This window comes from Arvicola amphibius, chromosome 3, assembly GCF_903992535.2.
Source record: "Arvicola amphibius chromosome 3, mArvAmp1.2, whole genome shotgun sequence".
NCBI lineage: Eukaryota > Metazoa > Chordata > Mammalia > Rodentia > Cricetidae > Arvicola > Arvicola amphibius.
The window spans coordinates 188,502,985-188,530,149 of NC_052049.1; the positions used below are offsets into that span (position 1 = coordinate 188,502,985).

Below are 27,165 nucleotides of genomic sequence, written 5' to 3' on the forward strand. Positions count from 1 at the left end.
TGATGACGCGCGGGCACCGTGGGGAAAGGGCGCAGGCTGATGACGCACCAGCGCGCACGGTGAGCGGAGCGGCATGGCGTCGGTGGCGCTGAGCGAGGCTGAGAAGGTCTACATCGTTCATGGAGTGCAGGTAGCGGTAGCGGCCGCGGGTGCAGGCCATAACGCTCAGGGAGGAGGTGCGGGGCGGCTGCGTGGCCGAGACCGACGTTCCGAGGCCTCTGCGGTCCGCTGCGAGCGTGCATCCCGCATACCTCGATTTCCACAGCTCTCGGGATGGAGATTCATTCCTAGTTTATCAGGGAGCGGTGGGCCTCTCTTGAGGCTTCTGCTCAATGGAGGAATGTCTTTGTGGCCTCCACGCGCTGAGGGGCCTGTGCCTGAGATCCAGTAACCGGAATCCCGGCCCGTGGATGGACGTCTTCAGGCTTCGCACCGAAAGAGATGGAGGCCATGCATCCGAGGGGAAAGGCCTTCAAAACATAAACTAACAGCAACCCTCCTACTCCCCCCACCCCAGAGGGAGTGGCGGGGGTGAGGGGGTGGAGAAAGGACCGCAGCTCAGTGGTTAAAAGCTTGCCCTAGCATGCAGAAGGTGTTGGTGGCTGGCTCCTGTAATCCCAGCACTTGGGAAGTGGAGACAAGAGAATCAGGAGTTTAAGGCCAGCTGAGCTATCAAGACCCAGTCTCAACAAGAAAAGTCACGCTGACACGTGTATTGCTGACAAATAGAGAAGAGTCATTTGTTCTTTTGGCGGTGCTGGGGGTTTATCTTCATGGTCTTGGGTGTGCTAGGCAGGCATTCTACACCGAGCCGCATTCCCAGCCCTTCTTTTCTCGTTTTTGGGCGGAGAGCAAAATGGGAGACGCGTCTTTGTATTCCAGGCTGTTGTGGAACTCACGTCAGCCCTTCTGCCTCGACAGAAGGCATGCCCCATCACCACCTGGCTGAGACTGGTAGATGGCGGTGTAGTCGTTGATTTCGCTGTTTTAGCTTAGATTCCTTGGTAGCTATGATGAATACATGATGTGTACTCAGTCTTGCTTTTGGACATTCAAGAGGAAGAGGTGAAGAGGGTTAACCTGGCAACCATCTCTCTGGTATCCTGCAAGCCTTCTCCCTGCAGTTGATCTTGCGATGTAGCTGGCAGATTAAAGCAATGTATCGCCATTTAAACTTCGTAATACAAGTGATGGCCATGGTCTTTTTAAAAATCTGTTCTCTTCTGTGCACCTTATAAGGTAGAAATGCCAATATTTAGTCAATAGGTTGCATATTAAACCTGATTAATAAAATCCAAACCCACCACTCGTTAGCTTTTCGGTTCAAGATGAGGAATCGTGGGGTATATGCAGAATGGTGTTGTGAGCGGATGTAAAAATAAGGTGGTCAGCCCTGGGGGGAAATGTTGCTTCCCTTTCAGGTTTGTTTTTGATGTTTTTTTCTGTCAGAAATGTGGCTTTGTCCTAAACCATTCATGCCAGGTCATTAGTCTTCACGGTGACTGCGTTAAAAGCTGCTGGAATTTAAATTCTTCAAATTGACAGGAACTGTTAAATGACCTGAAGAAAAAGGAGGTTCCTTGTAAGAGTTGGAAAGCTTCCATCCAGCTGCAGAATACCCTCTTTCATAATAACCACAACAAGCACTGATGGTCCCTGGTGATTCGTCTGCTTTTCTTTGCCAAGCTGTATTCCTTCTCAGCGGCCACTTGTGCCCAGCTTCCCTTCCATCTTGGTGAAATCTGCCACCCCCCATCCCTGTACCTTTAATTTCACGTCGCTTCTCCATTCCCTCTGTCACATCACGGCCTCACAAACCTTTATTTTTATTGAGACAGGGTGTCACTATGTGCCCTTGGCTCTCCTGGAACTCATAGAGATCTGCCTGCCTCTGCCTCCTAAGTGCTGGGAATAAAGGTGTGTGCCACCATGTTGGGCTAGCCTAACAACTCTAGAGATCCAGTTCCACGGAAAGAATTGGTCTGGGCTGCTAATGGTTCGTTACAAAAAAAGCTGATCACCCTCTATGTGGCATGGTTTGGATTACACACCTACCTCTGCTGGCCCTGTTGATGATGGGTAGTAACTCAGGTGGCCACTCCAGAGCTCTAAGCCCCGTGGGATGGATATTCGTTGTCTATCCTACTGAGTGGTTTAACTGTAACCTCATAGCCAAACTAGGTCATGACTGTTGATTAGGCTTTCAAAGACTTTCCTCTTGGGGCTCTGTCAAAGCTGTTTCATTGTTTTATTCTTGGCTGTTGGAGGAAGACATAGCTCAGCTGATGTTTTCTGTATTTCTGCTCCTTTTCTATGGCTTTTCCTTTTAGCTTAATTTATGTCTGAGTCTGGTCTTCAGTGCTAAGATTGAGAAGCCGTCAGTTACTCAGTCTGACCATTCAGAACTGAAACCAGTCCCCAGCACATTTCCTGTTTAGCCCTTTGCCCTTTCTATTCACAGACCCGAGGCACAGAAGGCCTGTGACCTTATTGGACCACATCTTTTCAGAGGGACGCAGAGCTGCTCAGGAGGGTCAGAGAGTGAAGCAACAGTTGCTGCCTAGTTTCCTTGGCATTTCTTGGGCGTGGTCCCGCAAAGCCGGGCCAGATGAGGTTATTTTCTACTAAGAAGACACTTAAATCTCAGTTCTCCGTTAAGAAATGAGGTACTGGACATGTCAAAACAAGGAAGATGAAGGGGTTGCCTTTGAGTATGCAGTCATCCTGATTATGTTGAAGTAGTAACACCAATTGCCTTGTACCACATCCAGGTAGCAGAGTTGTTATAATGACAGATGTAATAGCTATGCAAGTCTCCAGGAGCTAGCCCAGCAGCCAAAACCCCCAGTCTAAGGTGCTTCAGTGTCTGCTGAGAAGGGCAGGGTCCATGCCATCATGACGCCCAGAAGCTGTTCCTTCCCTGTTGACTGGAGCCTTCAGTCTTGGGTGACTGTCTTAAGTATTCAATATATAGATTAATCCCTTTGCTCCTCAGAACCACGCCAGGCAGGTACAGACAACTTCCCTCAGCATTTTATAAGGAAAAGTCATTTCTTTTTAAAAGTGCTCTTAGTTCAGTGATGCATGGACAGGTTGTTTTCTCTCATTCTCTTGTTTTTTGTTTGGGTTACTTTGGAGAGACTGGAACGTCCACTAAACATGAAAGGAAACTGTGTAAGTTCTCGTTCAGCTCACTCGTCCACTTGGCCTTCCCTGGAAGGCTGAGGGTTATTAGCGGATGGAGAGGCATGGTCCGGTGAGGTCCCATTTTCTGATGACCACGCCGCCCCACGTGGAATCAAGTCACAGGATGACATTTTAAAGGCAGCCCTTGAAATCCTGTGATTGATGGCGTGGCCTGCTATATTCAGAGTCAGCCCCATCCTGATCAGGGCTACCTCATAGAGCTGGCCACCTCATCTCTGGAAGGTTGTCTGTGTTGACTGTAGAGTGGAGAGACCCTTTGGGAAGGTACAGGCTGCGTAGAGTGGTGGGTAAGAACTCTGGCCTTGAGTTCAAAGGCTGCTCACTGGCTGGGGGATTTAAGACACTTAAGTTAGTAGACGTGGCAGTAAAGAGTAGCTCATTGAGGGCTCATTTTCCTAGACATTAAATTCTGCTGCTCTCCAAACACATGTCTCCCGATGCAAGAGGAGTCCAGTGAAAGAGTGAGTTGAGTGGGTGGCTGCAGGTGGACTTCACATGATTTAGGTGTTTAATTCCTCTCAGAAGTTGCCGAGAGGGTTAACACGCTGACGCAGATATGATGGATGGTCAGTGTAGTATTGTGCGGTGGGAGCATGCAGCAATGCTTTGGTTTTTTTTTGTTTGTTTGTTTAACCTCTCAAAATAAAGTCAGATACATAGACAGTTAGCCTGACAGTTTAAAGATAAGAATTGATCGTCATATATTTAAGAGCAATAGTCTTTCTTTGTTTTCCCCTCTCCTTTCGAGAGAATCAACCCCTTTGAGGACCTGGTGAAGTTCATTATTATTTTTAATTATATGTGTGGTTATATGCACAAATGAGTGCAGGTGCCAGCAGAAGCCAGAAGCGTTGGATTCCTTGGAGCTGGAGTTAGAAGGGGTTGTGAGCCACCTGACTCCAGCCCCTTGTTTGTTTGTTTCTTTCTTTCTTTCTTTCTTTCTTTCTTTTCTTTTCTTTTCTTTCGTGGGCTAGAGGAATATCTCAGTGATTAAGATAATCTGTTTCTCTTGCAGAGTTCTGTTCCCAGCACCCACATGGCAGTTCACAACCACCCATCATTCTAACTCCAGGGGATCTGATGCCCTCTTCTGACCTCCTCTGGCACCAAGCACACACATGGTACACATACTAACATACATGCAGGCAAAAAGACACACATAAAATCTAATTTTCAAAAATACAGAATAAAAAAATATTTTCAAGGGTATTTATGAAAAATGAGGAAGATCCTGATGAGATGGTTTGGGGCATTTTATTGTATGCAATGTGTGTTTGAAAAAAGAGAAGTATAAAAAGAATATTAAAGGACTAGAAAGATGACTCAGAGGTTAAGAGTACTCGCAACTCTTGCAGAGAACTCACACAGCTGCTTACAACCATATTTAACTACTTCCCAGAATCCAGTGCTGCCTTCTAACATCCCTGGGCACCAGGCTTGCATGTGGTACACAGGTAAAACACTCATACATGTAAAGTATCAATAAATCTTTTTTTTTGTAAATAACATGTAAAATGATATGTTACCCTTTATGTATGAAAAGGGAATTATTACCCAAAAGTAGATCATTATCACAAGAAAGCCAAGTTGTTTCTATAGTGGGGTTCAAAATCCAGACTTACACAAGTATGCTTTTTGTAATAATGCTTAATTTTAAAAGAAAATGGTTAAAACTTTTTATCTGCTCATTTGAATAGATAAAATACAAGATAACGCCAGGCAGTGATGGCGCACATCTTTAACTTCAGCACTCAGAGGCAGAGGCAGGAGGATCTCTGTGAGTTCGAGGCCGGCCTGGTCTATAGAGCAAGTTCCAGGACTTGCTCCATAGCTACTGAGAAACCCTGTCTCGAAAAACCAAAAAAGAAAGAAAGAAAGAAAGAAAGAAAGAAAGAAAGAAAGAAAGAAAGAAAAAACCAGATCTTAATAAGAGACCTATGAACCTATCATTAACCGGGGGTGTATGGGAAAGCAATGAGAAGAGGGATGTGGGACAAACATCGTGCAGATAAAACAAAGGATGTTACTCTGAGCTTATGTGACTGGTAGAATCATATATAGTGGCATTCCGTACACATGAAAGACTAAATAAGTAATTAAGAGTAACCAGGATTCAGTGAGCCCAAACTGAAATGTAAATAATTACAAATGAGTTTGAGTTACAGATGAAAACTGACCACAGAGAAGTAAGAGCAGAAGAGAACATTGTATCTAACTGTACACTACTGGGAAGTTTATTCCTATGGGGAGAATGGTTAGCAGCCCTGAAACAATGTATACACTGAGAGAGAGAGAATATATGGAAGTCGGGGGTAGATAATGACAGCCAGGTTGCTCCCTTCCTCCACCTCTAGGGATTTGGTAGTGGAACTCAAAGAAGAGAGTTACAAAGAAGAAAAATGAAGTCTGGAATGAACTACGGACATTAGATGGAAGTGAGCTATTTATTTGAACCCCTCGCTTCTTGATAGGTAGTGAACTAAATGCGTTAATCAATGTGTGTGTGTGTTTTCTAGTTCTGTTTGCTATGAAGGTTTAGAAACAGTGAGCTTAGCACCCAGATCCTGCTATTTGAGTCCTTTATGCCAGTAAGAGGAACCAGGGCTCCTTGGGGAAGGGGAAGGGAAAGCTAACCAATTGCCAGAACATGTTGTGTTGTCAGAAATATGGAAGAGTTGAGAGCACAGAGCCAGCCTAAAGGGACCAACATGCGTTGAGTGACAAACAGATTAGAATCCGACATAAAAGGACATCTATGAGTTGTGCTGTTGTAAACAACGGGAAACAAATAGTCGGACAGAGGGACAGGCAGCACATAGACACTCTGGAAGCCTCTCATGCGGCATGGCTGACGGAGCGCTGCTGTTCCCCTCAGCTAATGCTGGGAGAGCATTCAGAGTGCCTGAGGGAACGGGCATGGCTGTGTTGCGACCTAATCACAGAAACAAGCTCCCCTGCATTTGTGTGTTGACTCTGTTTTAGAAGGTTAAGTATTCAGGGTGTGCATAACAGGTCTTGTAAACTGAATTTGGGGTGAATAGGACTCACGTTGCGATCGTTGTGTCTGCAGCTCCAGCGAAGCCTAGCCTTGAGGATTTGGAGAGGGGTGGGGTGACTTTTTTTGTTGTTTTGTCCATTTTGCTTGCTTTTGTGCATGTGTTGTGTACATCCAATGTGGCAGGCCTTTGTGGTCAGACACATCTGACATGAAACCATTGCTTTGTCAAGATTAAGTGAAGGATAAGTCACCCGAGTCTCTCCCTTATATTAACCTGGTAGTATTGTTAGTAATAGTGAGGGCAGAATTTGGGGTGACCCACTGAGAAAAATGGCGATTGACTGTATTTCTCTAGGGGAGGAAGGGAGTCTGTCTGAGATGGGATCACAACCTGAAGGCTGCTGTTCCCTTAGGAAGACCTCCGGGTGGATGGCCGTGGCTGTGAGGACTACCGCTGTGTGGAAGTGGAGACGGACGTCGTGTCCAACACCAGTGGGTCTGCCAGAGTCAAGCTGGTGAGTGCTGTGGGCACTGTTCATACCAGGTGGAGGGTCGGTTACAGGCCCTGCTGACACTGGTCTTGGGGAGACCCAGTCCCTAAGCCATCCTGGGGGAACACATCTCTCCAGATCCAAAGCCCCCCTCATCTCAGACTCCTGTAGCCCCAGCCACAGCACCGTGCTTGTCTGGAAGAGGAGTGTGGCCGTTTCTGAGCAAGGACTCTTGTATGTGTCTACAGGGTCATACAGACATCTTGGTGGGAGTGAAAGCAGAAATGGGGACACCGAAGCTGGAGAAGCCAAATGAAGGCTACCTGGAATTCTTTGTTGACTGGTCAGTACCGCACAGGTGGTTTTAAAGGAAAAGGAGTGCAGGGGATGCATAGCACGTGGGAGGCATTGGGTTCAGTCTCTGCTTCCCAGTGGAAAAGCAAAGATTGAAAGATGAAGTTTCAGGGCGTGACTGTCAGGTTTGTTCAGCCATTCATTTACCTAGGAAGGATTTACTCACTGTAAAGCGCCAGGCAGTAGAAGTACCTGACCTTGTTCTAATTCCCTGGCTCTTTCTGAGGGTTAAGTGAAGTTGTAAATGGTAAGGTGCTTTGAAAAACACCAAGCAAGGGTAAATATGGATCATTTGATCCACAGTACCCTGTGTCTCTTCCTGCTCTTGCTCTGCAAAGAACACTTGTTTTGCTTGGCAAGTGGGTCTGGGACCAGTCAAATAGTCTGGTGAGCTGGGAAAGTGGCCATAGTATCAGCAGCAAGTGTGCTGGGAAGAACCAGGGCTCTGCGGTATCTGCGTCCAGCCCTGGGCCAGAATGTGTGACCTCAGTCTATACCCGAATCTCTTCCTCTAAAGGGTGAGGCCTAACATGTGGTGATAAGGAATAGGAAAACAGAGCAGCTCCCAGACGGTGACCACCTCTCATGAGATTCACAAACCTTATTTCTTTTCCCTTTTCAGAATTGGGACTTTGGAATTTTTTATTTTGTTTTATGTGTATGGGTGGTTTGCCCACATGTATGTATCTAAGCACCACTTGCATGCCTGGTGCCATTGGAGACCAGAAGAGAACAGTAGACCCCTGGAGCCGACGTTACAAACGGTTGTAGATGCTGGGAATCGAACTTGGGTCTTGCAACAGCAACGAGTGCTCTTAACCACTGGCCCAACTCTGTAGCCTCTAGGACTGGGACTTTTTATTGTATGGCCCCTGCTTTGGTTCTAGAAACTAGCATTGACCAAAGCAGTCCTTTGTCGGAACACAGCCCAAGAATGAAGTCCCGTGGGAGAGTCTTGTGACCTACCTCAGTTTCTTCAAAAACACAAAATTGTTCTTGAAATATGCTTTCGTGCCTCCCAGGTGTAGTGGACGCGAGTGAGTTTACTTCAGATTATTCATTACAAGTTGACTGTTATTTGTTTATATGACTTTATGGAAAAACATGTTTTTGCCATGTGCAACTTGTCTTTGTGATTATATACAGCTTGAACTCCCGAGAGCTTTACTCGTGTGACCTTCTTAACCCTCAAGATGGAAATTTTCTGATGTTCTGAATAAAGTTAGCTATTGCATTTTTAGGCTCCATTCTCCCAGTTTTTACTGCCTCTTGAGCAGCAAACATTCTTACGATCGCCTCTTGGCTTCTGCTAGGTCTAGGTGTGTGTATCCTGTGGTCCTAAGACCTCCTCCACATGTGGAGGCTGGTTAGAGGGACCACAGGACTTAGCCTATAGTTGTGAACATGGCTGGAATTTGTCCTAGCTTTGTAGATGCAGCAACTGACTTAGGACATTTCTCCCACTCAGATTTTTCGCCTAGGATTTAGTAGGTGCAGTCACATAGGCTCAGACTCATAGGCTCAGACTCCTAGAAGGAAAGCATAGAACCAGTTAGCAAAGTGGCCACATAGGTGGGCCCATCTTGGTATGGTAGTTAATTTTCCTGTCTTCATTTCCAAGCACAAAAATTGGTCCTTGCTGGACCCCTGTGAGAAAAAGACAAATGACGTGTTTAGAGAGGAGGTGCCTGCCCAGGGTCAAGTGGCCAGAAATGTGACTCTGTTTCTTGCTCTTTCTGCTCCTACAGTAGAGGCCAGTTTAAGGATGTTGAGCTTGGGAGGAATACTGTCCGTTCCACTTTCTGGCCAGTTTTCTTCAGCTCTGGTTCCATCCCCAGCTCCAGCAGTCTCCAGTCAGGTTATCGTGGGGCTGACTCATCCTGCAGTGAGGTGGATGATGGTACCATTCCCTGCTTTGCTGCTGCAGGAAGCAGAATGGCTTCCTGGCCTCATCTGCAAATCCCTTTATTTACAGACAGAGGAGCTGTAATTGCTTTCCTTTCCTCCCGTGTTTTCTGCCCTCCTCGTCCTGGGCGACATGCTGGCTGCATCATAAGGAGTGGTGTACTCCGATGCCGGGGTGCAGCGAAAGAAGGGTTTCACTGGACTCTGGATTTGCTGCTTTTTCCAGGAGATGTAAGATGATCTGTTCCTTGTTGCCCCTGGGATGCACAGGGACAGCCTAGTAAAGTGAGTTAATAGTGCTTGCCTGGGGAGCAGAAGGATGTGGATGACTGCATTTTCCCCGAGTCACTAGCCCTGTTCTTGCCCAGATCCTGTTTTATCTTTACTGAAGTCTGTGGCAACACTGATACAAGCCTGAATCCAGAGAGATGCCTGACGTTGAGGTGACCGTGGATTCACACAGCCTAGATACAGAATGAAACCCAGTCTGGCACAGTTATGTCTGTGTGTGCACCATCCTTGCTCTTAGCAGAGATTCTGCTGGTCTCAGGAAACACTGTCTAGCATGGGAATCACAGTGTTCTCCCCGATGTATGACATGCAAAAATACCATGGCTTGCTGCAAAGTGGAATCCCTCTGGCCAGAATTCAGAGAACTCGCCTCACTGTGCTGTGTGTCTGAATATGAGGAAGGGGCTCCACTTAAATGCTGTGCTTGTCCCTTCCTTATCCTAGGTGTCAAAGCAGGGTGACTCCCATGTTTGAGCTGCTTCCTCTCAGGATTTAGTTTATGAAGCAGCCTCACTGGCTGTGAATGGCTGCCTGCTGGTCTATTTTCCTCTTTTCTGAGTCTCAGAGGACCTCACTCGGCGCTCCCGCTTTCCAGGGAGTTCTGAAGCCTGTCAGGATGGTAGTCTCAAGGTAGCGAATCCTAGCTTATTTACACAGCTTCACTAGCATGGTTGGCCCTGGAGGCAGAGTCACACCCGTGCTCTTGGGTGTGCTTTACTTTCTCAGGCTTTTTCTCCTAATCCCCATGAGTAAGCCTATATTGAAATATCTTTACTAAAACTTCCAACTCTACTATCAATAAAAATAAAGTAAAACGAGGGTTGGGGGCATAGCTCAGTGGTAGAGGGCCTGCTTAGAATCTACAGTGAGGAGCTGAGGTTTGTAGGTCAGTAAGTAATAGAACTCTTGCCTAGTATATGGGAGGTCCTAGGTTCCTTCCCTAGTCACTCAAAATAGATAGATAAATAAATAAATTAAAATCCTCAGAGGAGACAAGACAGAAACAGAGAAGGGTCAGTAACACAAGTAAATTCGTTCCTTGTTCCCCTTATCAGTGCTGGGCTCCTTTAAGAGTCACAAAACCATTTGATGCAGAAGCGGAGTCTACCAGGCCCTGCGGCTGCCCTCTGTTCTAGAACGCACGTGGGACTCCGGAGGCCAGTCCCTTTCTTGCTGCCTAGAAAACAGAAATGGCTCTCAGGCCTGTGGACGTGCCCAGCAGTATGTATTCCTCATGCTGAAGAGCTCTGCTGGAGAGCTTCTATCTGCAGCCTGTAGCAGTTGCTCCCCACGGGGAGGAAAGAATTATAATTGGTGTTGGCATGGAGTCCCTCCTGCCACTCTGGGTCCAGCTTGATTTAATTCCTTATCAGCAGCTTCCAGGTCTTTATTGTCTTAGTTCTCAGTTGTCCTGGTCTCTCAAAGCAGATTGCTTTTCTGCTAACTCATTGTCTTCAGGTTTATCTCTTTGGGATGATAGTATGGACCCAGGTAGGTAAAGCTCCTTCCTGCCAAGGTGAAAGACCTCGGTCCATCTCAGCCCACTGGAAAGGCACCAGCTACCCTGACCCATCCCGACTCCAGCAATGCCAGGCTGCCCTTACACTAATCTGGAAACAAAATGGACTTTGCCTTGTTTTGTAGTAACTGAGAAAGGTCCATTTCAAGTGAGAACTCTTAAACTTGAAGAAAAGTTGGTTTCCAGGATGAAAAAATTCAGTAGGCTGCATGTCAGCCTGAGCTGCCACTAGGTGGCAGCCCTTTGAGACACTGCTTAGCTGACTTTCATCAGAGCTTTTGGACCTGGAAAAGGCTTGGGTTTTGTTTGAGGAATCCAGGAGAATGTTTGTCATGCCTGGGTTCAGCATGCCAAGTGTCTGTTATTTCCCTTTGGGATCTTAACTGAGTTTTGGTATGATCGCGTGTATTTTTCCCAAGCACAGAACCAGTCTTGGAAACCTGGTGGGTAGAACTGTGTATCTGTTCTTTGCCTGTCAGGGGAGCACCATTCTTGGCTAAGGGCTGGGGGCGGTGCCAGCAGAGAAGGGGCTTAGAACACCATTGAGTTGGCTGTTCTCGGTCTTTGGGGCTGATGGCATCATCAGTAGAAACAGATTTTAAGGCAAGGTTGAGAATGTGCTGCTGTTCTTGCCACCGCATGTATACAGAAGGTTCTGCAGTCTCAGAGATGAGTGTGTGCACACACAGGAGTCAGCCAAGGTCAGCCACTCTCCCAGTAACCTGTCCTATCTGTAGGCCGCATAGATTTTCAGGCTATATTAGTGACAAGGGAACGATGAGGGCCCAGAGTCTGGAGTTGCTACAAGTAGACATAGCTTTGATCTCACCCTACTCCAGTTAGGCAATAGATGTGCAGGCAGCAGGAACAGAGTAGAGGGAATGAGTCAGAGGGTGGAGATCTGGGAGGACCCTGTTCTTCCAGCTGCTCTGGGAGAGGAACTGGCGCATGCTTTATGGAGGGTTTGAGTTGGTTTGGTAACTAATAAATAGCGTTTGGTTTAATGATCTACTGTGATGATACATGTAAGCAGAGGCCTGGAATGACCAGCCTTTGCATGTATGTATGTATGTATATATGTTCTCTCTCGCTCTCTCGCTCTCTCTGTGTGTGTCTTAATTTAACAGAGGTTTTCATTAGACTTACTTTCTTTGACTGTATCTGTGGTCTAATAATAAGTCCCGTGACTAGAACACCCATTCGTTATCAGAGGCAAAATATGAGCGCAAGGCGAAGCCAATCTTAGATCATAGTGCCAGCTGAGCCACAGTGCCGCATCCAGGAGGCTGAGGCCTAAAGTGCCTGCCGGAGTTGGACCCTGAGCTCTCTCGGCTCTGTGTGACCCAGCAAGTGACCCAACCTGTCTGACGCCTCACCATCTAAATTGTGTCAGAGGTTAAGAGTGTAGCTCAGTGGTAAAGAGCTTTCCTGGCATTTGTGAAACCCCAGTTTTATTTCCCAGTACCACAATTAAAAAAAAAAAAAGATAAGATGGTTGGCCCTGCCTATGATGGCTGTGAGAATGAAATGGCCCCGTATAGCTGAGGTGCTCAGAGTGGCTCATGGCGCATGGTAACCACGTGTGAAGTTGTTTGTGTTTGCCACCCTGTAAGACGAGGAATGCCTCCTGGGCCCTAGGTCACAGACACCTGAGAGGTTTAGTTTCTTTGATGTGGTGCTGCTTTATTTTTCCAGAGGATTTTTTTTTTTTTTTAAAGATACGGTCTTGCCAGGAAGTGGTGGGGCACACCTTTGATCCAGCACTTGGGAGGCAGAGGCAGGCAGACCTCTGAGTTCAAGGACAGCTAGGGCTACACTGAGAAACCCTGTCTCGAAAAACCAGAAAAAAAGAAAAAAGAAAAGACAAGGTCTTACTTACTGTGTGGCCCTGGTTGGTCTAGAAACCGCTGTCGACTAGGCTGGCTGTAAATTCAGTCACTTGCCTCTACCTTCTTGAGTGCTGGTATTAAAGGTGTGTACCACCCCGTTCCACTACCAGAGAGTTAAAATGCCTTTAGTCAGACCTGGGAAATGCCAGTGTCTCTCTTGTGGAATATGTTGCTCACTATTGTGTGGGCCTTTTGTTTGAGTGCGTGCCATTCCCTGGCTAGTACCTGTGAGGCATTTGGTTTTTATTCATTGGAAATGGTCTCTGTCGCCCTTTTCTCTGCTCAACTGTTGCAGAGGGTCTCTTGTGTGTTAGGAACCCCAGTGATGGACAGAACCTTCATCTCTGCTCTGCCTGTCCTTCATTGCCAGAATGTAGGTACTCTGCCTCCACCCCCTTTATTTTTATTTCATGTGTATGCATCTTCCATGGAGACCAGAAGAGGTTGTCAGATCCCCTGATGCTGGAGTTACAGGTTTTTATAAGCAGCCATGTGTGTGCTAGGAAAAGAACCTTCTGTTGGTTTTTTGTTGTTTTCGGAGATAGGGTGTCCTGAAATTCTCAGTTTGTAAAAACATAGACAAGGTTAGCCTTGAACTCGGAGATTCGCCTGCCTCTGCCTCCCAAGTGCCAAGATTAAATGCATATGTCACCATGCCTGGCTAACCTGGGTCTTCTGGAAGAGTGGCCAATGCTCTTAACCATTGAACCATCTTTCCAGGCCCTCCCTGGCTTTTCTGTGCTACCCAAAGCATGTGCTATGTTTCCCATGCTGAACACTTAACCTCCTCTCTCTCTGACCTCCTGTTATCACCCTACAGCTAGGGGCCATGCAGATAGTACTGGGCCATGGTTGCAGAATCTCTAATCTTCCTCTCTGCCTGATTGTGAACTATGCTAAAAGAATGAAATATTCAAAAATAAAAGGTTGTTTTAAATGGGTAAAGTTTTCTTTAAGTTAGCTTAGTCCTAAAGAAACCATGGGGCCTGGCTTTGTGGGCAGATAAGTATAGGCTGCTTTGTGTCAGTGCAAGACTCTCAGAAAGTCCTGTAATGCCTTTGAGTCGTGCCCGAGTGGTGCATGTGAACTCATGTGGAGGTAATTGGGCGTAAGTATCAAGAGTCCAAAAAGGAGTTTTTTCCCTCCTAAAAAATACCAGATGATGTCAAATACAGATACTTAACAGGGCAACTGTATTCTCCTACTTTTGTTCCTCTTCCTTCTCTGTCCTGCTGTCATATGTCCCTTCTAAGACGGACCAGAGGGTCTGACACTGATGCTACCCTGAAAGCCAGGGCTGGTGTGGAGGGTGAACGACCAGTCTGAGCCACACGTCACAGTCGTGAGACTTCCCAGCTCCACAGGCCAGCCTGAGATGAGTGTTCATTTTACTCTGAAGATAAAGAGTTCATTACCAGCTGAGGTTCACATTACCCCAGTCTCTTCCTCCTTGGCTGAAGAAGGCTTCTGCCTGAAAGCCTGTCACCCACTGACGGGTGCAGGGCCCAGTACCGGGCTAGTTCACTGCACGTACCTGTAGGCCCAAGTAGCTAATACCTTCTCTCATCTCAGCAACTTCTTTTTTCCCTTTTGCCTTATGCAGGACAGGACAGCTCTCTGGCTTTTTCCCTTGGTGATATTCTTTGTGCTGGCTCTCCAACCTTACACAGAGAACAAGTTCCTTGTGTTTGTAGACACTCACACAGCTTTTCCGTTGCTGTCTCGTGTAGTTCAGCCAATGCTACCCCAGAATTTGAAGGGCGAGGAGGTGACGACCTTGGCACCGAGATCGCTAACACCCTGTACCGGATCTTCAACAACAAGAGCAGCATGGACCTGAGGTCCCTCTGCATCAGTCCTCGGGAGCACTGCTGGGTCCTCTATGTGGATGTGCTGGTGAGTCTCCTGCTGTCCCCGACCGGCACCACCCTTCTTTCCTCCTCGTGGGGAAGAGTTTTCAGCCTCCACCGTAGGATTATTGGGGAAGAGGCAGTCTCCTGTAATCTATTATTTACAAGATAAATACAGAGCATTAGTAAGTGGTTCACATAACACCATTCTATAATAACATTGTAGTCATAGCAGAGGTATACCTAAGATTACTCATAGGAGTTATCAGGGAATTAAAAACAAGGATCTTCTGGAAGGCACCAGACATGTCAGAGTTTAGCAAGTTGGCACTTTGTGTGGGATGATGATCAGCTCTCTGAGTAGACACTAGAGACCTAAAGAAGAAAGGAACCAGACTGTCGTCTCTGATAGTGGAAAAAAGAGAGCTATAGAAGTAAAGACCTTGCCAGGTAGTGGTGGCCACACCTTTACCCCAGCACTTGGGAGGCAGAGGCAAGTGGTCTCTGAGTTCAGGATAAACAGACTGAATTTCAGGACAGCCAGGGCTACACAGAGAAACCCTGCCTTGAAAAACAAAACCAGAAGGAGAAGCAGAAAAGAACTCAGCCAGTGTTAGTGCCTGTGCTTGGCCTCTCTGGGAGGACTGAGCCAGGATCTAGGCTTCACCTAGAAAGAAGGTTTTTCCAAGGGAGGCTGGAACATACAATAGGATTTGAATACCCTGTTCCTGTTTTTCTGATTAGGACGTAGATAATCACCTGAGATCGCTGCTGCTCGGTATTTTTAGGTTCCGTGTAAACATATATAGACGAGTATGGCAGGAAATAGTAATAACAGGACTTCTTGGGGGTTTGAAGCTGCTGTGCTGTATTGTCAGGAAGAACTGTGGGTTCCCCTTCTGTGTGGTCTTAGAACTCACCCAGGGCTTACGTGCAGGAGCTGACCCTTGGGAATGTGTACTGCGTGTTTTGCTCAAAAACCTGAGAAAGAGATCCAGTTTTTAATTCTAGAATTTTATTTTCATCTCAGTCTTTAGTATGTGGCCAGCAATGGGCATTTCTGTACTGGATGCTGTTAAGGGTCTTTCTCAGGAGGGATGATATTGCACAAATACACAAAATGTCATGCCCATCAAAACAAGAAAAAGATTCGTGACTTCTCAACATGTGACTTCTCCATCTCCTTGAGGAGTCTGGCCATCGGCTTTTTTCCCAGAACCTCAGACAGAGGCCTCTTGGGAGGGCAGATTTGCCACTTCCGTGTGAGGTGTGCTCTGCTCTCACCTGCGAGACTCTACCTGAGCGCTCATAATCCTGCACAACATGGAGTGGTCAGGTCTGAGCACTGGGCATGTGTTTTGTTACATGCTGGAGGTGTCCCTGCCTCCATACATGCAGTATCCTTTGTCAATCATCGCCGAAGTGAGGCAGGCAGTGCAGCTGGGAGCCTGCAGTGCACCTGGGAGCCTGCAGTGCGCCTCGGAGCCTGCAGTGCACCAGGGAGCCTGCAGTGCACCTGGGAGCCTGCAGTGCACCTGGGAGCCGTCTGGGACAAGTCAGCCACTGCTGAGGTGCTGACCCTCCTGCTTGTGAGAACATTAGACCTTGCGTGTGTGCCTGTGTAACTACAGCTGTGGACTCGCAGCACCGTAGTTAGGGGGCATGTTACTCTCCTCATTGTTTCGGCTAGCCACGGAGGGCAGCCCACCGTCTTATTTTAATTAATTTATTAATTTATGGGTTTTGTTGTTGTGGTTTGTTTTTTCAGTTTGTTTTGAGACAGAATCTCATTGTGTAGTCCTGGCTATCCTGGGACTCACTATGTAAACCAGGCTGACCTCAAACTCACAAAGATTCACCTGCATCTTCCTCCTGGGATTATAGATATGAACTGTCACACCTGGGTTCATGTCTTTTTTTTTTTTTACTATGCATTCAGCGTGACCTAGGAATTTGTTTCTTAGCTGGGTTAATGCTTCATGATAATTAATGCTGACTTTTTCTTTCCTCTCTGTGCCTCTCTCAGCTCCTGGAATGTGGTGGGAATTTGTTTGATGCTATTTCCATTGCTGTGAAGGCTGCTCTCTTCAATACAAGGTGAGTCTCCCTAAAGACCAGTCCTTTGGGCCTGCGGAGAACTGACAAGGAATTGTACTGTCTGAAATGTTAAGCTCGAGGAAAGAGATTTTGTAAACTAAAACTAAGTAAGATATGAATATTTTTATTTATTTTTTACTTTTTTATTGATTTCGTTGGTAAGCGTGTACCATGTAAACAGTATTAGGAAACCAGAGACACATACCCTGGCTTCAGGTCGTCTGCCTGTTACAGGATGGACCCTCAAAGTTGCCTTTCAGTTTCTCGGGTCCCCCTTCTGCCCTAGCACCTAGCTCAGAGCAGGTGCTCACACATTCCTCGGCTGTGTGTGGGTGTTCTCGGAGGGGAGCAACTTGGTTTCCCCCCTGTGGTTTCCTTCATAGATAAGACTGTGAACACGTACAGGGAGCTAAGGTTTGTGTTGACATTTCTTTATTACGTCTATTAGAGAGTCTGGCAGCTGAGAAAATGTGGGTGGGTGGGTAGGTGGGGGGTTCATTTCCTGAGGTATCCTGGGTAAAGTGAGGTTTAAAAGCGTGTGATTGGGGCTGTCGGGGTAGCTGAGTTCGTAAAGGACTGAGGAACCTTAGTTCAGTTCCCAGGACACACACCTGTAATCCTATGCTGGGAAGACAGAGATGAGAGGATCCATAGCAGTCCGGGTCAGCCTGGCTAGTTGAGTCAGCAAGCTTAGGTTTCTGATGAGAGACCCTGTCAGGAAAATAAGGTGGAGGTCAGGGAAGATACCTGAGGTCCTCTGACCTCTGCACATGTGTAAACTTGTGCACACCATCTGCACAAGCCGCTAGAGAGAGAAAACTTTGAGTAAGTGAACAAATATATTTATTCTGGAACATCTCTCATGTCTTTTTAATGGTGAAAGTTGAACAACCCGAGTCTTATAACATGGAGATTAAAGTATACACGGCAGCATCTTCAGAGGCTTGTTAACAAGGAAAAGCACTAAGTGTAGCTTTCACGTCCCGTTAGATGGTTGTTCTGGTTTGATTTTGGCTGTTGTGTCTGGTGTGTCTGGGACGATTTCAGATGGTCACTGTTGCTAGTTCTCAGTACTCATATTATGGGCAGTGTAACACGGAGATTTTATACCCTTTCTGTTGTAAGTCAACTACGGGACAAGTAAAAACATAGTCAGACTTACAGAAGAGCTTGCAAGATGGAGTTTTAATAAGACTAGGAGGTGTAGTGCCCTCCACCCTGATAGATTTTGCATGCTAAATCCCACCAGCAGCAGCAGCCAGCACCTGGGCTTTGTCAAAAAAGGAAAGGAGCAAGGAGCTTGTCATCAGAAGCGGCTTAAAGTGGAATGAGTCTGCTTGACTAGCCGGTTCCCATGGGTGCCAGGGCATTGGGGAAGCTGTTCTGCTGTGAGGGCGTCCTAGGAAAATAGATGCCAGCTTGTGAAGCCTGGGTACCCAGATACTGAACAGCTGCCAGTCTCACCCCCAAGCAACAAAGAGCGGTGACCCCATGATGCCCTTAGAGGATAGAAAGACCTTTGTATGTTGAAGTTCTCTGAAAGAGTTGATGCCACCCAGCTGTCTTCCCCAACCCTTTGCCCCACTGTGTTGGGGCCAAAGAATTAAGAAATTAAATGTCTTTCTATATACCTTCCCCCCTTTCCCTCCCTCCTTTCTCTTTTTTTCTTCCCTCCCCATCCTCCCAGTGTGTGTGTGTGTGTGTGTGTGTGTGTGTGTGTGTGTGTGTGTGCAGGCTTCTTTTTTGACATAGCAATCCCATTTCAGATTGCTTACTGTCCAGGTCAGACAGGATATTACTTAGTACTCTGGGTGCCTGACATGGAAGCTCTAGCCTTAACCTTTGACAGGTGATAAGGATGTAAACAAGATGGAATCAGTGAAACTTCTGCTTGTAAGACGGGAATTTCAACTCCTCTTCTCAAAAAAGGTTATGCTTCCTCCTTTCAGTAGATGGAAATTTTAATTATGCCTCTGTTTCCAGGATACCAAGGGTTCGCGTTCTGGAGGATGAAGAGGGGGCAAAGGACATTGAACTGTCTGACGATCCTTATGACTGCATCCGACTGAGTGTAGAGAATGTCCCCTGTATCGTCACCCTGTGCAAGGTGTGAGCTTGTCTCTTAGCGTTTTTGCCTTCTGTGGGGTGGTGGGTCTCCTCCATCCATGGCCTGTTGAGATGCCATCACAGGTTGAGAGGTTGTAGTTGTACAAACCATATAGATGAAGGTTTAACCCAAATCTCATAATTCGGTTACATGAGAAGCATCATCTGAGGAGTCCCCAGAGAAGGCTGCTTCATCAGCAGTGGGGCTGCCACGCTCCCTCTGCAGACCCTGCACGGAATCTCACTGCTCATTTTCCCTAACTCCTCTACCCCAGAGTCCAAGGCAGCTGAATGCTGTAGATTCTCAAACAGTATTCCTCTGTGCACCCCGAGGTCCACATACGGAAACTGGGGACTTGGGGCCAGCCCTAGGTGTCACATGTCAGGTATGGTTCCCACAGAGCCTGACATCTACCATTGCCTCAGGCCTGTGTTGGCTGGGCTTGTGACTGATTCCACAAGAGACTCGTTATATAAAAACGAAACTGAGTCGGGTATGGTGGCTCAAGTTTATAATCCTGGAACTCAGTAGGTGGGGACCAGAGGACTACTACCAGCTTGAGACCACCCTAGCCTATATAACAAGTACCTGGTCAGGGCTGCACAGCAAGACCTTGTTTCAAAACAAAACAAAGCAAAAACCAAGTTTCAGTCATTTGATTCCACTGAAGGCCCTTTGAGAACTGGGACTGTAAAGAAATGTTCACAGAGTGTTGGGACTGAACCCAGCTCTGGAGGGTGACATCATTTTGCCCGTCCCTTAGCGTGGCTCTCTTGATTCACTGTTGGAGTGGACAAGATGTAACATGGCCTCACATATGCATTTCTCGCCTCTGTCCCTTGTTGGAAAGCCTCGTGGCCTCTGTCCTGATGACCGTGCTCCCACCTCCCTTGTTTCCATTTTGTATTTTTATTGTATTATTCACACAATGGACCATATTAACAATTAACAATGTTCCAGCAATTTTCAGATGGGCAGAATTTTAAAAAAGATCTGGAATGAGCCATGCATGTACAGCCTTTGTAGACTTTGTGTCGGGGGACTTTGGGATCTCTGGTGTATTATTCACATGTGTTTTTGTTTTGTTTGTTTGTTGGTTGGTTTTTTGAGACAGGGTTTCTCTATAGCTTTGGAGCCTGTCCTGGAACTCGCTCTGTAAACCAGGCTGGCCTCGAACTCACAGAGATCTGCCTGCCTCTGCCTCCCGAGTGCTGGGACTAAAGGCATGCGCCACCACTGAGTGGCTTTTGCATGTGTTCTAAGAAGCCCTGATCTTGCAGATTGGCTGCCGACATGTGGTAGATGCCACACTTCAAGAGGAAGCCTGCTCCTTGGCCAGTTTGCTAGTGTCAGTGACCAGCAAGGGAGTCGTGACATGCATGAGGAAAGTGGGCAAGGGAAGCCTGGATCCTGAGAGCATCTTTGAAATGATGGAGGTAAGGCCATGGTGCTGGGCAAGTCCTTCCCGCTCCTCATTTTCCATGTGTCTTCCCCATTCACACCCAGGACCCCAGCCTGGACCTGGGAGCACAGAGAGCCCTGCCAGTGACTGTTTTATCTTCAGCAAGTCTCTCCTCCTCTAATCCCCAGTGGCTGCATTTTGGTCTGAGAATATTGACTTTGACCATGTAAAGAATCAACATAATTATCACAAGATGAGGAATTAAATTCCTGTCCCTTCCAAAAAGAGTGTAGATGAGAGCGGCACTAAGGGCTGACCTATCTCAGGTTCTCCACAACCTGGAGGTGTTGGGGAAAGCTAGCAAGCCTCAGGTGAGACGCTCTGGGGATGGGTGAGAAGATGGCTCAATGAGTGGAGCGGTCGCTTCACAAGATGAGGACCTGAGTTCAGATCCCCAGCACCCACATCCACTGGGCAGAGTGGTAGGTGCTGTAATCCTAGTTCTGGGAGGCAGAGACAGGTAGGTCCCGGGGGCTCATTGGCCAGCTCCTCTAACCAGGTAGGTGAGCTTCGCCTTCCGTGAGAGACCGTCTCAGAAACTAAGGGGAAGAGTGATGTTGACCTCTGGCCTCCACATGAAAGGAAGTATCTGGCAGTGTGCCTTGTCCCAGGCGTAGCCCGTCCCTTGGCCAGCAAGGCTGTCTCTGAGGAGCAAAGGATTTTCCAGGACTCCAGGCATTGAGCTCAAGAGTAGTATACACAGAGCACTTGTCTTTTGATATTAAAGCAAACAAAACATGATGTGATGTTTACATTTAGTGTAAACAAACACAAGTACAAGGAGGGAATCCACCTGGACCATGTGAAAGAGCCAAGACTATTCCTCCCACAGAGACAGTGTGGACGTGCCGGGCTTTCCCTTCAGGCCTTTGCTTTCAAGTGCGGTCACTTACCATAGTTTATTCTTTACAGGCCTCCTGTGGGGGAAGCATTCTATGCTCTGCTCCATCCATAGCTCAGCTTTCTTACCAGGCTTCTGCATCCAGGGGTAGGCTGTAAAGACATGTCCCCCAGGCTGTGCGTGCCAGCTCAGGGCTACAGGTGTCTCCTCCAGGGTGGGAAGGATGACTGCCCGAGCTGCTCTGAGGATATGAAGGGCCGGGAGAGAGCTGGTGTGTCCTCGCCTGACATGTTGTCTGTGCCCGTCAGCTCTTGTTCTCTGCTCTTTTCAGCAGCCTGGGTTCGGGTTTCTCTACATGCTGTTAGACCCCCTCCCCCCTCCAAAGGACCCCTTTAGACAAGAGGAGCGCGCACCTTCCCTTAGAGAGGGCTTACCTCGTCCGGGTGTTTTAAACAATAGCAAAGATTTATTGTGTACTGCATGCATCCTTAGTGTTCTTCCCGATCTGTTACCCTTCACAGTTCATGCTGTTTGAGATGAAGAGCCTGAGGCATATAAGGATAAGCAGATCTCTCTGGAGTGCTGTAACTGTGCCTCCAGGACTGTCCGCCTGTCTTTGCCATGAGCTTAGGGCCAGGGCTTCAGTGGCTGGGAAATTAGCTCCATCGGTGAGCTGAGCATGGGTTTCCCTGACTGGGAGTGAGGCCTGCAAACCTGGCTCAGGGAGCCATTGGCTGTGACTGTTGTGACTGCCCAGAGGTTCAGTGGGAATCTCTGAGGAGCCCTGCAGACTGAGGCCTCTGCTCTCCACCCCTGTTGACCTTGCTCCCACCTTCACTTGCATAAGTAATAAGACCTCCTATTTCATAGAATCGGATATCCTTCTAGTTTGTGTTTGCATGTTGTGTGGGCACACGTGGGGAGGTGCTTGTGCATATACGTGTGCATTCACGTGGCGACCAGAGATTGACAAAGGAGTCCTCAGCCATTCTCCACCTCATGTATGGGGCAGAATCTCTCACTTCAGCCCAGAGCTCATCAGTCCAAGCAGTCTAGCCATTCAGCTTGTTCTAGGGATGCCCTGTCTGGCTCCTGTGAGCTGAGATCACAGGTGTGCTTCCACATCTGCCCATCCAGCTGTTCTAGGGATGCCCTGTCCTGCTCCTGTGATCTGAGATCGCAGGTGTGCTTCCACATCTGCCCAACGGTTACTGGGTCCTGGGAATCTGAACTCCAGTCCCCAATAACTTTTCCTAAGTAGTCACGGCCGGCCAGGATAGACACAAAGGCTATGAGCTGTTGTGACCAGCCTGGGGCTGGTATATGCCTGTGTCTCTTTGGCACTGAGATCCAGTACAGTAGCAGAGTCACAGCAAAGGCTATGGGAGCATTCAGAGCTTGCCATGGAGGTTTGGGGTTGGTGCGTAGTATTCTTTGTTGTTTTTGTTTGTTTTTTGGAGACAAGTTTCTCCAACTTACAGTTCCACCTACCTCTACCTACCTGGGATCAAGAGTGTGTGCCGCTGGGCAGTGGTGGCTGTGCCTTTAATCCCGGCGTGCGGGTGGCAGAGGCAGGCGGGTCTTTGTGAGTTCAAGGCCAGCCTGGTCTACATGAGCTAGTTCCAGGAGAGGCTCCAAGGCTACAGAGAAACCCTGTCTCAAAACAAACAAATAAAAAAAGAGTGTGCGCCACTATCGCCCGGCTGGTGCATTGTAGTCTTAAAATGATTCATGAGCCTAGAGACAGGATAACAGATTTTGTTTGGGGGAGCTTTGGTACATTCTATACGTGTTCATTTAGTCTTTTTTTTTTTTTTTGGCTGCCTATTATGAAGCTGCTAATACTAAACTAGAGGGTAGTCTGACCTCACATCATACACCTGAGTACCTGTGGGTAGCACCAATTCTAATTGTTCTTAATAATAAAATCCTGGAGTCAGATATCAGGGTAGATGCTGAAAGATCAGAGAAATAGAGCAGCCACCCAGTAGTTGTTACCTCTACTGCATCCTCAGACCGAAGGGGTGGTCCTGTCCCCAAGAATCCTCAGACCGAAGGGGTGGTCCTGTCCCCAAGAATCCTCAGACCGAAGGGGTGGTCCTGTCCCTACGAATCCTCAGACCGAAGGGGTGGTCCTGTCCCTACGAATCCTCAGACCGAAGGGGTGGTCCTGTCCCTACGAATCCTCAGACCGAAGGGGTGGTCCTGTCCCTACGAATCCTCAGACCGAAGGGGTGGTCCTGTCCCTACGAATCCTCAGACCGAAGGGGTGGTCCTGTCCCTACGAATCCTCAGACCGAAGGGGTGGTCCTGTCCCTACGAATCCTCAGACTGAATTCACTGAGCTCCTGTCTCCTCCCCGTTCATACTCCTCTCTCCGCCCAGCCATACTTGTTCCTGTCTCCGCCTCCCTAGTGCTGAGGTGTGAGCCACTGCCTTTGGCTCTGTTCCTTTTTTAGACTGATTTACTCTCACATAGCCCAGGGTGGCCTTGAACTCGTAGAGATCTGTCTGCCTCTGTCTCCCAAGTGCTGGGTTAAAGGTGTGTACCACCACTGCCTGGCATCTATGGCTAGCTCCACACTGATCTTCAGGCAAGCTTTATTTGTTAAAGCATAAACAAAATGTCACCACGCTTGTGCCTGGGGGTCTGGTGCCAGGTGAGTTAGGAATGGCTTATTCAGGTGGCCTGGTTGGTCTCTCTGCTCCTTTGTCAGCAGGAGAGTTCTTTGTGATCTCTCTATGCCTTATTATAAGACAGTGTGCCTCAGCCAGGTTGGGTTGGCAGTGTGGCTGTTTGTTGTGGCAGCGGGAACATTGACAGTTGGCAGCCTTTTCTGGCCCTAAGTGCTTTATTTGTGTGTATAGAGGATCTCCAGATGTAACCACGATGCTATTGGGATTTGTGGTTCATTTGTATTCATCGAAAGTGCTCAGGTGAGCTAGGGTGTAGCTCAGTGGAATGTGTGTCTGACATGGGGAAGTCAAAAGCTGCTCAGAGATTCCGGTGGTGCAGACAAGTGTGTTGGGCAGGCCGGCAAGCAGGGCGGCTCAGCAGTGGGGGACCCCTTACAGGGTTTGTTTTGTTTTACTCTTTGGCTTTGGGGGGGCCCCCCACCAAGCTCCCAAATGAATACATGGAGTCTTCTTACTTATGAATGCCTGGCCTTAACTTGGCTTGTTTCTAGCCAACTTTTCTTAAATTATCTTGTCTACCTTTTGCCTCTGGGTTTTTATCTTTCTCTATTCTGTATGCCTCTCTTTACTGCTTACTGTTGCTATGTAGCTGTGTGGCTGTGTAGCTGTGTGGCTGTGTAGCTGTGTGGCTGGGTAGCTGTGTAGCTGGGTGGCTGTGTAGCTGGGTGGCTGGGTAGCTGGGTGGCTGGGTGGCTGTGTAGCTGGGTGGCTGGGTGGCTGGCCGCTGGTGTCTTCTTTTCTTACTCCCTGATCTTCTCTCATTTACTTTTTGTGCCCGCCAGCCATTCCTGTTTCTCTCTCCTGCCTAGCTATTGACTATTCAACTCTTTGTTAGACTAATCAAGTGTTTTAGACAGGCAAAGCAACACAGCTTCAAGAATTAAACAAATGGACTATAAAAGAATGCAGCACATCTTTGCCTCATTAAATGTTCCACAGCATAAACAGACGTAATGCATCTTGGAATAATATTCTACAACTCTCTGTCCGTCCCTGTCATCTGCAGAGCAGCAAGCGAGTGGGCAAGGTGCTGCACATGTCCTTGCAGAGCGTTCTGCACAAGGAAGAAAGCCTGGGGCCCGAGAGGCCGAAGGTCGGGTTCCTGGGATGAGTTGTTGCCACCCTGGCGGGCTCGGGTTATTTCACTTTTGCATTGAGACTGGTTTGTATATATTTTTCTTAATTGTTAAAATTTAAGTCAACATTTGTACATGTAAAAATAAAGTCTATTTTCTGGTCTGGTTTGGTATTACTAGCATCTCCAGCTTTATACCGTGACTCCAGCTTAGCAGTCTTCTGCCGAGAATGGAGGTGAAGAGGGTCTCTGTCCTCCAGGGAGTTAGCTGCCTGCTTCCCAGGTACAAGAGGATGATAGCAAACCCTGAAGTAAAGACCCTGTAGAAGCTAGGCATGGTGCCATATACTTGTAATACTGGCACTGGGGAGGAGTTCAAGTTTGAGGCTATTTAACAAGATCCAGTCTCCAAAACAGATTCCTTGCAGAAAGTGATTTAAGGCTTGTAAGTATTTTGTGAATAATTTTTTTTCTTCATAAAGCTTTCACAGTAAGAATCATAAATTGGGGCTGGAGAGATGACTCAGTAGTTAAGAGCACTGGCTACTCTTTCAGAGGTCCTGAGTTCAATTCCCAGCAACCACATGGTGGCTCACAACCATCTGTGTGAGATCTGGTGCCCTCTTCTGGCCTGCAGGCGTCCATGCAGACAGAACACTGCATACATAATAAATAAGTCTTTAAAAAAGAAGAAGAAGAAGAAGAAGCACACACTTAATCCCAGTACCTGAAAGGCAGAGGTAGATAGATTTCTATGAGAGGAAGGAAGGAAGGAGGGAGGGAGGGAGGGAGGAAGGAAGGAAGGAAGGAAGGAAGGAAGGAAGGAAGGAAGGAAGGAAAATCACAATGCAATTAATTTTCCCTGCAGGTCAGGAATAAGGAAGCCATGGCCACAGAGGAGAGCCCAGGCTCCTGCCTGTGTGTCCACCAGGTCCTGCCAGCCAAGAAATCCAGGAGACCTTCCCTTGGGTCAGGGGCTTCGTGGCCATTTGGGCCATTAGCCAGCTTTTCTTACCGTTCTTGGATTTTTCTTGTTTTTAAGTCAGAGTCTTACATAGCCAGTGATCCCTTTGGCTTCCCAGTCTTCCTACTTGGGAATAGGTTGCAGGCGTGTTCTAGCTTTTCTGCCTTCCTTTGTGTGTTATGACCCCTCCCAGATGCTTTGTAAGATGACCGTGTTTTGTCAGCACTATAAAAGTTGTTTAAGGAATGGTGTCATCGGACTTACCGGCCAGCTTTCATTCTCTGGGGATAGTTAAGAAAGATATTTTACTAACGGTGCAGCATGGTGCAATTAAGCCGTTTTGGATAGAGGAGTGTGTGTGTGTGTGTGTGTGTGTGTGCGCGCGCGCGCGCGCTTTCCAGGAGAACCAAAGCTCCTAAGTCCATCTCATAGGGCCCTTGGGAGGCAGCGAGGTAGCTCACAGAGAATGTTCAGATACTGGTATCTGCATTCTTCGTAGGAATTTACCGCATAATGGAAAGGACGTAGTGGAAGCTGCAGCTGTCAAGCTTCAGCCACCCGGGTGTAGGCGCCTCCCCTTGTGTGTGACCAGCTTCATCCATGCAAAGTAGCTGGACTTGTGTATCCCAGTGAAGCTGCCGACCTGTTGATAGTGTAGTTGTTATATTTATCATAGTTATATTCTGGGCTGTTAGCTTATATTTTCCCAGTGCATGCTACTTCGGATGCCATGACATGGTGTTCCCAATAGGGCAGGAGTCAGGTTTCATCCTCTGCCCTGTGTCTAGTGTACCCACGAGGAGTGATTGGCAGTGGTGGTGCAGACATGTTCCTTCAGTTCCAAGGATCACTTTGGGGTTTGTAGATGACAATCCGTGCTTTGTGTTTGCCCGTGGGTGATAAAAGTAAACATTCAGGTTAGGCACAAGCATGGAACAGGTCACCCGGATTCTTACACCACCTCCATGTTTACACACACCTCTCCTCTACATCTGACTCCTAGGAGAATAGCTGAAGGAAGAAAACCCAGGACCGGTTAGTGGGTGAATCAGTTCTGTATGTTGGGATAGCAGTGAGGGAGCCAGAGCCATAGAACACGTGGTGGTTTGCTTTACATGAAGGGAAAAGAGTACTTAGCTAGGAGAAATGTGTTTGGGTCACTAGACAACATCTCCAAAGAGCAGAGAGTGATCAGAGAGAAGGAGTGTGCTCTGGAAACAGAGGGTGGCATGGCCTAAAATCCTGGGGCCGTCTGCAGAAGCGGTCAGTGTCACCAGCTGGTCTTTTCCCAAGGGCATTTGTAGACTTAGGATGTGGGCTATGGATCAGGCCCCAGAAACACCTTTGATGCTTGTGTAATGGTTTTCAGTCTGCAGGCTCCTTAAACACTGCTGGGTTCACATCTGCCAAAGTCCAAG

General features: G+C 47.6%; 1 protein-coding gene across 2 annotated transcripts; it reads left to right on the forward strand.

Moving 5' to 3' along the window:
* The first annotated feature begins 25 nt into the window (after positions 1-25).
* Exosc7 (exosome component 7) lies at positions 26-26,003 on the forward strand. 2 transcript variants are annotated; one of them, XR_005284733.1, is made up of 9 exons: positions 26-130; positions 6,619-6,720; positions 6,945-7,039; positions 14,385-14,550; positions 16,531-16,601; positions 18,585-18,708; positions 19,989-20,144; positions 24,715-24,870; positions 25,652-26,003. XR_005284733.1 is itself a non-coding variant. In XM_038323733.1 (8 exons), exons 1-8 carry the CDS (start codon positions 74-76, stop codon positions 24,817-24,819), a joined length of 876 nt encoding a protein of 291 aa, XP_038179661.1. In that variant the 5' UTR covers positions 26-73; the 3' UTR covers positions 24,820-24,960. The 2 variants fall into 2 exon arrangements, 1 of the variants encoding a protein (XP_038179661.1); XM_038323733.1 differs by lacking the exon at positions 25,652-26,003 and having other exon boundaries at positions 24,715-24,960.
* The last annotated feature ends 1,162 nt before the right edge of the window (positions 26,004-27,165 follow it).

Bases quoted from the DNA above. Each gene is read 5' to 3' on its own strand.
- Exosc7 (XM_038323733.1), top strand. From the start codon at position 74: ATGGCGTCGGTGGCGCTGAGCGAGGCTGAGAAGGTCTACATCGTTCAT. The intron at 6,721-6,944 runs GTGAGTGCTGTG...ATGTGTCTACAG, and splicing joins GGTCTGCCAGAGTCAAGCTG to GGTCATACAGACATCTTGGT. The intron at 16,602-18,584 runs GTGAGTCTCCCT...CTCTGTTTCCAG, and splicing joins GCTGCTCTCTTCAATACAAG to GATACCAAGGGTTCGCGTTC.